Raw genomic sequence first — 11,772 nt, 5'->3', positions numbered from 1 at the left:
AATTCTTCATTTTACGTGAAAGCCAGTAGCTAGACTTCTTAGCCATGACATTCAAAGTTTGGTACTGAGCTTCTGTTTACAACCTTTTTATAGGTTTACAGCTTGTGGCATTTGGGGAAATGGTCAAATAATGTACATGTGTATACTATATTCTAATAAGGGGTATGTATGTTCATATTTTTTATAAATAAATATTTAATTCTGAGAGATTAATAATGAATGGAGATACATCAGCTGACAAATGCCAGCGTTAGTAGTATATATTGAACCAAACACTTCTGCTAAATGCATCTGTATTATACGCAGAGAAGGGCTCTGAAGAATTCATGAAATCAGTGAAATATAGTATTCCTGAAGACATGACATGACAGGTGACATGAACAGTAGATCATGCACTATGCTTCTTTGGGAATTTCTCAAGAAATTCAGCTCCTTTCCGAAGAATCATCCATTTAAACAGATGGAGACACTTGCTAGATATAAAAATGGAAAGCTTGTTTGGGAAGGGAACGATTTTTAAGTTGTCACTACTGCTTATTTCTGGATGATCAATGTTAACAGCCTCTTGGCTATTCGCTCGTTAAATTAGGCCTCCAAACGGGAATTAAACTAGCAAGATCCACTAAGCCCTTCAAAACGTCATTTCTAAACTGACAACCCGTCATATACTGGTGAATCATGTTGATTGATGACATTTTCTGGAATACAATTTAAATTTCTAAATGGGTATCTAAACAATATTTTCTTTGCATATGCTTTATTTAGACTTACACTGAACACTGTGCGGCAATTTTGGCAACTGTGTGGGTACAGAAAGGCTGGGAGAGTCTCACAGCTCATAGGTAGGGACTGAATCTTTATTTGTATAGGATGTTCAAGATGTTTCAAAGAACGAATTCTTAAAGTATTTTGTAGGGAAATGTTTCTTGTTATTTGGTATTCCCACTGACAAGGATCCACAGCATCTTAATGTAGATGGAGAAAAGGCTGGCAATACTGCCCATTTGAGAAATCTATGTTATCTACACAAACACTCCATATATACATTGTTAATATAATCTTGTTTCCATGACAACTGGGCCATTATGTTGTAAAATGACATGAAAGCTCTTAAACAATCTATGGAGAACTTAGGAAGACTGCAAAATCTTAGTGTTGCCTGTTGTTGGATCTTGGTTGATAGAACATACTCTTGATTATTACTATTGCTGAAAAATGTGTAGTAGAACTTGTTCAAAACAGACATGAAAATGAATTTGCAACCTGACTGTACGAAATACACATCAAGCTTTGACTGACAAGACCTAATTGTGGTGTATTTGGAGTTTGATTATAATGACACTTACAGGACTCCCACAACTTTTTTATGGCTCGTAGTTGCACAAAAGCACTTCTTTTTTTTTACAAATAGCATACATGGCTAATAATTTCTTTTAAACAACTCTTCCGAAAAATACAGTTTAAGGTAAGTGAATTTAAGGCATGATTCTCTTAGAACTATTCATATTCACTGCTTTTTTTTTTTTTTTAGAAGTAAATAATAGGTACATAATTTTCTCTCATAGACCTTGACAAAAATAATTTTTCCATTCATTCACTTGCCTGGAATGAAAATCAACAGGATCAGATTCATTTAGTGTACAAGAAAAGTTAAATACCCTGTAAATGCCACCAAGGACATGATATGTGCAGCAGAACAGGCACGCAGACATTGCACACTATGAAGTATAGAGCATTTTCAACCCAATGGTATAGAAAAAATCTGAAACTTTTCCCTCAAAATAACAAATGAATATTGGAACTGCTATTGGAAATGATACCATTAAAATGAAAATTTTACATGTTTTCAATATTACTTGCAATTAAATTTATTTATTGATTATATTTCTTTGTGCATGTGCATGCATGTGTAAATTTTGTTATGTGTATGTTTGTGGAGAAAATTATTAAAAAACAAAAAACAAAAGAGTATCTGATTATAATATTCATATTCCGACTTTGAAATACCTTTATATGCAGTACCGACTGTAAAATCAATACTGCTTTTGAAAAGAAACAAAAATAATAGTTTGGTCTTCAATACTTGACATTAATTAAAATAACTTAATGGGAATAATTATGTTGAATACCCAATATTCTTCACTGAACATGTAGGCAAGTACTTTAGAAATCAAGTCCCTTTTTGTAAGAAAGGCTCGTATACTTACATGTCTCTTTTGTAAAATATATTAGGGGGGGAAAAAAAAATAAAAAAAATAAAATAAATAAAAGTAAAAAAAAAAAAAAAAAAAAAAAAAAAAAAAAAAAAAAAAGAAAAAAAAAAAAAAAAAGAAAGAAAGAAAGGAAAATGCCAAACATACACAGAGCACATTCGAGCAAATATATCGACTAGTAACTCCCGTGAAGAGTATGCACGCCACTGTTTGCCTTAACTATTGTGCAGTAACAAAATACATAAATACTAATATGTCTGAATATTTTCCACAATATTTAAATCACTTCCTACATTTAGTCAATTCAAAAAATAAGCAAAAATATCTTCAAATGTGCAAGAACAACCAACATATTTCCATCTGAACACAAATAGTGCTTCCTATAAGAAAAAAAAAAAGAAAGCTATATATCAGTTTTATTCAGCATAAGTTCCTATTTAAATATATCTAGGTACTATATGGCAAAACTCTAGTATCAATATAACTCTACTGACTAAAACTAAGAACAATATAGGAACACCAAACATGGAGCATTTGTAGCTTATATAACAAAATACAGTAATATTATATAATATTATACTGCCTCTAAGCAAACACGCAGATGCTGAAATCTCAATAGCAAGGGTTCATTGGTGTATGTACAATCACAAGCTCTATTGGAGTGGTTAGTCTTGTCAACAAAAATCAAAGCATGTAGCTGCATAACAACTCTTTATGGAAGGAAATAATGTACAGAATCTGAAGGTTCTTAAAGTAACAAATAGCACAACAAATATTTTGACTTTCTGGAATAAATTCAAACACTGTTCATGCTCCTTTAACTCTCCAGAGCTAACAGAATACAATCACTAATCACTCAAGGTACAATGAAACACTTGGCCTTGCTTGGCACTAATACTACCATATTTTATAAGCAGTCAGCATCGCATCAGTGGCTCATCACATTCACAATTAGACACAACTTTGTACTTCTTCCAAAAAATAATTGAAGTTAAGGAATATTTGCAGGATTATAAAGTTCACTTTATAATAAATTTCTGTCCAAATGGACAAGAGGAAAATGGCACTTAAATAATTTGTTAACTTTTGGGCACATATGAGATTCAAAAAGGCATCATTTTAACAACATGTTGCCATATTTACATTTACTTCATACTCTCTGCCAAAAGTTCATACTTTTGTAATCATTTGACTTATAAACATTATGCACTCTTCATCACTTGACTTCATGTTCATGGCACATTAGAGTTTCTGCAATATTTACTTCACTATAAGTCAAGGATGACATACCTGACTAGCTTAGAAATATTACCAAAGAAAAAGAGGAACAGTGTGCCTGTGTTTAACAAGCAGTGCCCGTCATATTTCCATCAACTTATACTTTGCCAAACTTCATTTGAAACAGATAAATTGATTACAACTGATCTTGCATTACACGGTGGTCTTCCATGGTTAATTTGTAAAGCAGTTCACTTCTTCACAGTTCACAGTCAATGAGCTGAACATATCAGAGAATATGTAATATGTGTACTACCTTCTGTTAATGAACAGCTCAAAAATAACAAAATAACAATGATTCAGAAGCCATAACATCAACATTCTCATGATGAAGCTAAAGGAATTGTAAACAAGAACATTCTTATTCTATGCACATATAACATATATGTATATATATATATATATATATGTATGTATATATTGTCTGTCTATACACACACATCTGTCACACTTGGCAAGCTTATTCTCTTGAAAGTTGTACTGGAATATGGGTGGGCTTCATAGGTTTCTGAAGCAAGTGCTATGCAGAGGCCGTCTCACTCACAGACCCCAGGTTCTCATTTACATCTCTTCCACCCTGACTGGATTCCTCATCATGAAATACGAACGGGCCATTGTGCTTATGACTTACTGAATCTGTGTTTTCATTAGGATTCGGTGACACATTCACTTGCGACTCCTGGAAAATCAAATCGTCCTCGTGCACAGTTCTGATGTCACCTTTCACTTCCACCGTGGACGATTTGGGATATCCTTGGTCCTCAATTTTTTCTGTTGCTGGAATATTTGTTGGTGTTTCTTTGGTTCCTTGGCCATTATTGATGTCTTTAGTTGATGCATTATTAGTAGTTTGGAGATCTGAGTCACCCTTTGCCTCACACTTGTCCATAGCAGATGGCTCCTCTATCGCAGAGTCACCGGTCTCCACTAACATTATCTCATCTTCATAATCTGTAAAGAAAGATGGTCCTGTCACTGCAAGCAAAATAATGGCAAAACTGGTTATAATAAAAATAGTTCAGCATATCATTTTCACTCATGACTCATGTTATTCTTGATCTAAATCAATGCATTAAAAAATCTAGCATATCAGAGTTATTCAAAAGATCATATAAAATAAGAATAAACAATGAAGAGTTTTTGTGTTAAATCCTTCATTCTAAGGAAAATATCTAAAGAAATAACCTGTACTTTCTTTTTGCCCAAATAATTATTATAATAATCACTCCTTTGCCTATTGCACTAATGCTTCATTAATCATCCATAGTATTTCTATACTTAAGGAAACACTTTTTTTAGTGATCCTAATAATAGTTTGGGTGTTTTTTATCCAAAATATTGTATCTATACCTTAAAAAGTATTGAAGATATTCCCTACCCCTCAATGATGTACTTCAGTCATCTACAATATCCAAATACAAGTAGCACATCCTTCTCACACTGCCTGCACTGACAGGGCACCTACTTATATCAGTGATTTATTTCCACTTTCAACTCTTTCTCCCGAGTTTTCATGTGATCTGTGAAATGGCATTGCATTCCAAAATTCTCTTCCTGCCAGTGACACAAAACAATACTTGCTTCACAATTTAATGAAGCTTAAAGATGCCAAATACTTCAACTGCAACATTTGCAAATATTGATGCATGTTAGAAAGCAATCTAAACAGATGTTTGTTTGTAACATTTTGTGAAGTCCACATTCATATCTTCAGTTATTTACATACCAACTTATTGGAGGACTTACTGTATTGTGTTAACACTATTGCCTCTTAACATTTAATTAAACTGCAAGATTTTGTAATGAAATTTTATCATCTTTTTTAAAAATTCCTTCTTTTCCACTCTGCCACATTTTAAAATCACATTTGTATTGGGTTCGTACTTTGCTAGTGCATCCCGTTACTGTGATATTTAGGTGTACCATCAATTTCAGCCACAGTTAATGAGTCTGGCATTAGTATTGTTATGGCAAACTTGTATGATAACATACATAGGCACACCACCACTTCACACATTCAGAAAATTCTGGGCTCACATACCAGAATGATCCTCAGGACCAAGTGTGAAACGAGGAGTCCTCCGTCTACGACCTCGTCTTGTGGCTTTTTTCAATCTCGCTAGACTCGCTCTTGTAAGTTTGCCTCTCCCCCGCCCTCTACCTCTATTATGCTTTCGTCCACGTACTCTAGGGCGCGGAGAAGGTGTTGATGGTGGTGAAGGAACATCGGATGCTTCGGACACCAATTCATCATCATCCTCTTCTTCCTCTTCTACTTCATCCAAATCCTCCTCACCTTCCTCAGTAGCCAAGGGAGTTGGTTGGTCTTCTTCTGTGACGGCAGGTGTGTCTAGGGTGACGGGAACATCAGCATTAACTTGCAATGCATCTATTTCAGAACTGACTGGTTCTGGAGTGACACTGATAAGGGGTACTGGTTCAACTTTGGTAATTGGCCCTGCTTCTTCCATTTCAGCCTTTGCACTGATGCTCTCTAAAATGCTTCTGACCTGTGAACACAAGAAGCAAATTAACATACAACCGGAGGCTGATTAATAAATGTCTAGCTGATTTACAAAGTGGTAAGGCTAGAGAAATAAGATGATATGATATTATATACTGTGCTGACTTAATTACAAGTAATCTTTAACATAAATATTCCTCTTTCTGATATAAACAGCAATGCAAGTTAGGTCTGTAAGATCCAAAATTACTTCTTAAATTCTTGTTTTTACTCACTATCATGTAATGATGTAGGGTTCTAGTGATAAGAACTTTGCACCACAAAGTTTTCAACAAAAGAGTCAAATGCTGAGAAGTATGAAAAATCAGAGAAACAAGCTCAGCCGTCATATGATGATCAATGATTAAATGAATATCAACTGTAAAGTACTTTCTTCAGTGACAAATTACCTGTGTCATGGCATTACTATCTTCTCCTTCCGTCACCCCGTCATTGTCATCTATTGGTTCAATTTCCTCTATACTTTCAGTTTCTTCCAGATGATCTCTGCTCATTGGGCTCACTTCGCATTCTAAGTGTATTGCTCCTTCTGGTGGACATGCTAAGTGGGAAAGTGTTTCCTGGGCAATGTGTTGCTCATCATACGTAAGCTTTGATCTATTGGACAATTTCAGTGCTTGCAGTCGAGGATGGTACACACACAACTGCTTCACACATTTCTGAAAATTGAAGATGACAAAAATTATAATCCACAGTGAATAAACACAAATCACTATACAAAGAAATAATATATACACTCTTAGGATTCTAAGGCACTTTAACTTGCTGCTCAAATTCCAGATTTGTAGGGAGAAATACATACAAAGGGCCAACCAAATACAAACCTGTCTATATCTTCCGGGACCTCCAAACTTTGGCATGTCCTCACAATACAGGCAATTTCCACAGGGAGTTGTGGTTAGACAACCTGGACATTCTCCACAGTAGTATTTGGTTCGTACCTGCAATTTAACAAATACTTATAAAAATATTCTCCATTCTAAATGAATACATAACCAAGAACAGCTAGAACAACAGCCACTGCTTTTACGGCAACTTAAACAAATCATTAACCAAGACGTAAATAAACAGAATTATAATATAAAAATAATTCAATACCATAATTAGATATGCCAAATGGGGACATGTTAAACAAAACAAAACAAAACAAAAAACAAAAATAAATAAATAAATAAATAAATAAATAAATAAAAAATAAAATGTAAATAAAGAGAAAAATGAAAAAATATAGGAACCAAAGAAGGAAAATGGAAGAACATAACATAATGACCAGCAGTGCTGCTGCCACCGACCTTTGAAGGGCTTACCCGGCTGTAGGGCTGGGCAAATTTTTTCTTTAGCATCTTCCTCATCAATTTCATCTTATCATTATGGGTGCTAGGCTGGCCGTCTGGAGTGGGACTAGAGGTGCCAGAGTTCATGCCTAGACTTTCTGCCATGAGTGAATCAGTTGAGTAGGGTGAAGGTTCCCCTGCTACACTTAGAGCTGCACGGACTTCCTCCATCTGCTGTTGCTCACATACCCGCATCTCACAGACCTACAATGGAAAAGATAAGATCAAAATTTTGAAGATAACTATAATGATACTTTTTCTGAAAATGAATATAACCTTGTGTATATCTGTAAGCTAAGTGAAGTCCAGGAAAATAACATGGCATACAGTATACAGATAATAAATAAATAAAAGATAAACTTATGACAAGAAATGCGAGAGGTTTATGAGGAAGACAGGAAGAGAGGGCACTGGAAATTGAAAGGTGGCTACAAATAGCACAGGAGAAAAAGCAGTGATCAAAATATCTAAGGCAATTCTAACACAATTTTTGTGTGTGTGTGTGTGTGTGTGTGTGTGTGTGTGTGTGTGTGTGTGTGTGTGTGTGTGTGTGTGTGTGTGTGTGTGTGTGTGTGTGTGTGTGTGTGTGTGTGTGTGTGTGTGTGTGTGTGTGTGTGTGTGTGTGTGTAAGCCATCTAACTCCTCATGAAGATTTCATTTTACATGCTAATGCTAAACATTTCTAAAGTTTAATAATAATAAATTTGTTGTATGACTTCCTTATACTTTAACTAATCTTCCATATTAGAGGATTCTACCTTTCTATCTTCGTAGTATTTTTGTATGGCTAACAACAACTAAAATTCTTTGAACTTTAATGGCAATCTACTTGCCCCACTCTCTAAATAAGATTACTGCTGCAAACACAAAACAAGAACTTCAAAAAGAAAATTACCTTTCTTCTGGCTGGTGGTTGTGCTGCTGCATTGTGGAGACAGGCATAGCACTCTCCACAGTCAATAGTACGCTGACAGCCATCACATCCACCACACTTCCCTCTGCCCTTCTTTCCACTTGACTGTGTTGTAAATAAGAGAATAGGAATAAAATGTACAAGATGTCATAAATTTCCACGGTTATTCTTTTTTTATTTGTTTACACAAAGATCATATTTTTAGCAGAACAGATAAAGAATGTAAGGATTAAAATGTAAAATGTATATACTGTAGGCACTATGAACTCTTAAGCCATATATGACTCACTTTAATATTTTATTGTTACATCATAACATTATCTTACCTTCCGTCTCTTTTTCGAATCCTCTGGCTCCATCTCAGCAAGAACACATCTTTTGTAAACACAAACTTGCTTTAGTCGGTTGGGACCTCCAAACTTGGCCTTGTCACGGCAAAACCGGCACTGGCCACAGTCCTCAACAACTTGACAACCTTCACATTCTCCACATCCTTTCCGTTTTCTCCCCATCTGTAATAAACCATCAACAGAAAAATTGAATTATGGCGTTCCCCAATTTTATATCTAAAAAACTAAAAAATCAATCACTAGTTACATCACAAATAAAAATAACAAATTCATGACAATAAAATATAAGTCCCTCATCCCAAATATCACAGGCATGGTTGTCATTATTATAACTTACATGGCCAGCATGATAGAGAGTTTTCCGGGCATGAGAATGACACCGATTTATTCCAGGAATTTCTTCTACAACTTCAATTCCGATGTCTTCACACGTTTCCACAATCTCTGCCGCCAGCTTGCTTGAATCCTGAATGATAAAAGTTGTTCTAACCAACTATTCATATTCATATTAGGGACAATAATCATAAATATGAACATTTCATTACTTTTGATATTAATAAAATTCACTAACCTGCATTGCACACTGAGAATCAGGAGAGAGGTCAGTGATAGCTTTGATATCACTTTGTGAATGAGTGAGTCCACTTAATGCTGATCCAGAGCTCATGAGAAGCAGAGGAAGACTGCTGCTGTCTAAAGTGCTGCTCTGACTTGAAAGAGGTACAATGCTGCCGTGTCCCAGGCTAGATGCAACACTAACATTAGGCATACTTTCTTCATTACTTCCCACAACATCAATTGTTCCATCAGCAGAATTGTGACACAGGGTAGTGGGGCCATTAGCAATTACATCTGTTACAGGTGTTGTTTGAGATACTGGAATTATTTTATCATCATCATCCACAGTAACACAAAGAGCTGAAGACTGAGTAATACTACTATTTGTAGAAGTTACTGGCACACTAGAATCCTCTACAGTAACCACATCTGGAGACTCACTCCTTGTAGTTGTTGCACTACTACTCAAGTTAAGGGCCACATGAGGTTCATCAGAGGGGGCTTGTACTGAATTTGCATCATTTGTGGTCATATTTGGTACTGAACTTGTATTTCCATCACAGAATTCACTTGAAGGTGGCACTGGCGATGTCTGTGGTTTCTTACCACCAGAGGAAATGACACTTGCACTTGATAATGAGCTTTCAGTTGATACAGGTGCAAGGAAGGGGAAGAGCGATGGAAAACTCTGCAGACTTGACAGATTGTGGAGACCTGCTAAGTTCTGGAGGCTGCTAGAACTGCTAAGACCGGACATATTGTGGAGATTGTTGAAACCAGCAAGAGTAGCAAGTTGTGGATTTAATTTCAATTGTTCATAAACTTCCTTGGCAACTTCAGGGGTCATTATTCCACCTTTTAGGGTATACAACAATGGTAAGCTGTGCTGACTAGACTTTCTGTTGTTATTACTATTACTGCTACTATTAGGTCTGCTGGTACTTCTCCCACTGCAGCTACTTTTACTAGAACTTCTGCTCCTATTACTCCCAAAGTTTGGAGAGCTTTTGCTCTTGGATGGAGAAGTGGGAACAGAAGGGTGTTGGGCTGCAAGAGAAGCCAGTGTTGAAGATGTAGCCAGAGATGCAAGGGCAGACTGAGACATCATTGAAGGTAAGCTGGATGGTGTCAAAGAAGTGAGGAGACCAGACATACTGCCAGCAGGCATTGTTGATGCCAAAGATGACAGGGTACTAAGGTTAATATCAGACTGGGATACAATACTTGAAGATGGTAGGCTGCATGATGTTGTGGTGGTGGAAGATGTAGAAGATGTATACGGTGATGACACTGTGGAAGTGCTATATGAGGAGGAAGTACTGGAAGGAGAATGACTCTTGTTAGGCTTTGACAAATTAAGAGGTCTGAGAGGAGTGCCAGAAGAATCAAATCCTAAATCAGCAATAGAGTATGCTGAGGGGGTGGAAAACACTGTTCGTAAAGGGTCTGCTTTGGTGAGTAATTCACCTAAGATTCCCCCTCGGGGATCAGGGGGAGGCACTCTTGAGGAGTCTGGGACAGGCACTCGGGGAGACTCTGGGGGAGGCACATGGGGAGGATCCTGGGGAGGCACATGAGTGGGGTCAGGGATGTCAGACGGTGCCAAATGATTCACATTTAGTTTCTGGTAAAGAATTTGGTCCAATCGATTACTGCGTATTTTCTTGCCAGTCTTTTCAACTCTTAATTCTTGTCCTGAAATGGGGGCCAGTGACGAGTATCCACTATTGGGCCTTAAAGAGGAATAAGCCTTGGACACGTCCAGAAGAGATCCACCTTGAGCAAGAAGTGTTTTCTGTAGGACGGTTACCAAATCATCCATCTTCAAAAGTTTGGCAGCTTCTGTGAGGCTAAACAAACTTGCATCAGCTGGAATGCTACCTGTATATAGGCATGTAACCAGTGCCTGAAGAGTTGCTAATGTAGTTCCTGTAAAGAAATAACCATATATTACAATTTTTTTTTTTCTTTTTTTTTTTTCCCCAAACCTACATTAATGACTTGCAAAACATATGAAAGGTAAAAAAGAAAACATAAGTACCTGTGACAGAGATGATGGCAGGATGATCATTGGCATGTAGCAGAAGTGTTTTGAGGAAAGGTGAAGCTGCTGCCAGAACAGCACAGTGAGCCCCCACGTGGCCACCCTCGGCCAGTAGCACTGCATCTAGACCAAATTCCTCCTCGTGCAACTCTCTGTGAAACAAGAATGCATTTCAATCAACAGATCAGACACGACAAAAAAGAAAGAAAGAAAGGAAAGAAAAAAAAGAAAAAGGAAAAACAAAAAAAAAAAAGAGATTTGAGAGACTGGAAACAATTCAGAAAGTTAAGCAGACAATGCCATATTTAGAATAAAAAACAAACAAAAATAGAAATTATATATATATATATGTGTGTGTGTGTGTGTGTGTGTGTGTGTGTGTGTGTGTGTGTGTGTGTGTGTGTGTGTGTGTGTGTGTGTGTGTGTGTGTGTGTGTCTACTGACAAAAGGCGGGTTGCATGCATACACACACATATATATGTATGTAGATATATATGTATGTAGATATATATATATGTATATATATATATATATATATATATATATAGATATATAATA

At 36.3% G+C, this 11,772-nt stretch overlaps 1 protein-coding gene across 21 annotated transcripts in view; it reads right to left on the bottom strand.

Moving 5' to 3' along the window:
• Positions 1–740: 740 nt before the first annotated feature.
• LOC122246490 (uncharacterized) overlaps positions 741–11,772 on the bottom strand; it is a 124,523-nt gene continuing 113,491 nt past the window's right edge. For 10 of the 21 annotated variants that reach the window (XM_086549605.1, XM_043005076.2, XM_043005068.2 and 7 more), the window contains 10 exons: positions 11,212–11,366; positions 9,184–11,099; positions 8,950–9,078; positions 8,589–8,774; positions 8,245–8,367; positions 7,308–7,553; positions 6,840–6,956; positions 6,405–6,674; positions 5,533–6,001; positions 741–4,442 (listed from right to left, as the gene is read on the bottom strand). In XM_086549605.1, the coding sequence (XP_086405731.1) occupies positions 4,012–4,442; positions 5,533–6,001; positions 6,405–6,674; positions 6,840–6,956; positions 7,308–7,553; positions 8,245–8,367; positions 8,589–8,774; positions 8,950–9,078; positions 9,184–11,099; positions 11,212–11,366 (4,042 nt within the window). In that variant the 3' untranslated portion in view covers positions 741–4,011. The remainder of the gene's footprint in view (positions 4,443–5,532; positions 6,002–6,404; positions 6,675–6,839; positions 6,957–7,307; positions 7,554–8,244; positions 8,368–8,588; positions 8,775–8,949; positions 9,079–9,183; positions 11,100–11,211; positions 11,367–11,772) is intronic. The other 11 variants (XM_086549672.1, XM_086549650.1, XM_043005075.2 and 8 more) reach the window with 5 other exon arrangements.

This window comes from Penaeus japonicus, unplaced genomic scaffold, assembly GCF_977035675.1.
Source record: "Penaeus japonicus unplaced genomic scaffold, GWHDUDI00000001_assembly GWHDUDI00000002, whole genome shotgun sequence".
In the NCBI taxonomy this organism is placed as follows: Eukaryota; Metazoa; Arthropoda; class Malacostraca; order Decapoda; family Penaeidae; genus Penaeus; species Penaeus japonicus.
The sequence above is the reverse complement of the archived record's forward strand: the minus strand, read 5'-3'. Positions and strand labels throughout refer to the sequence as shown.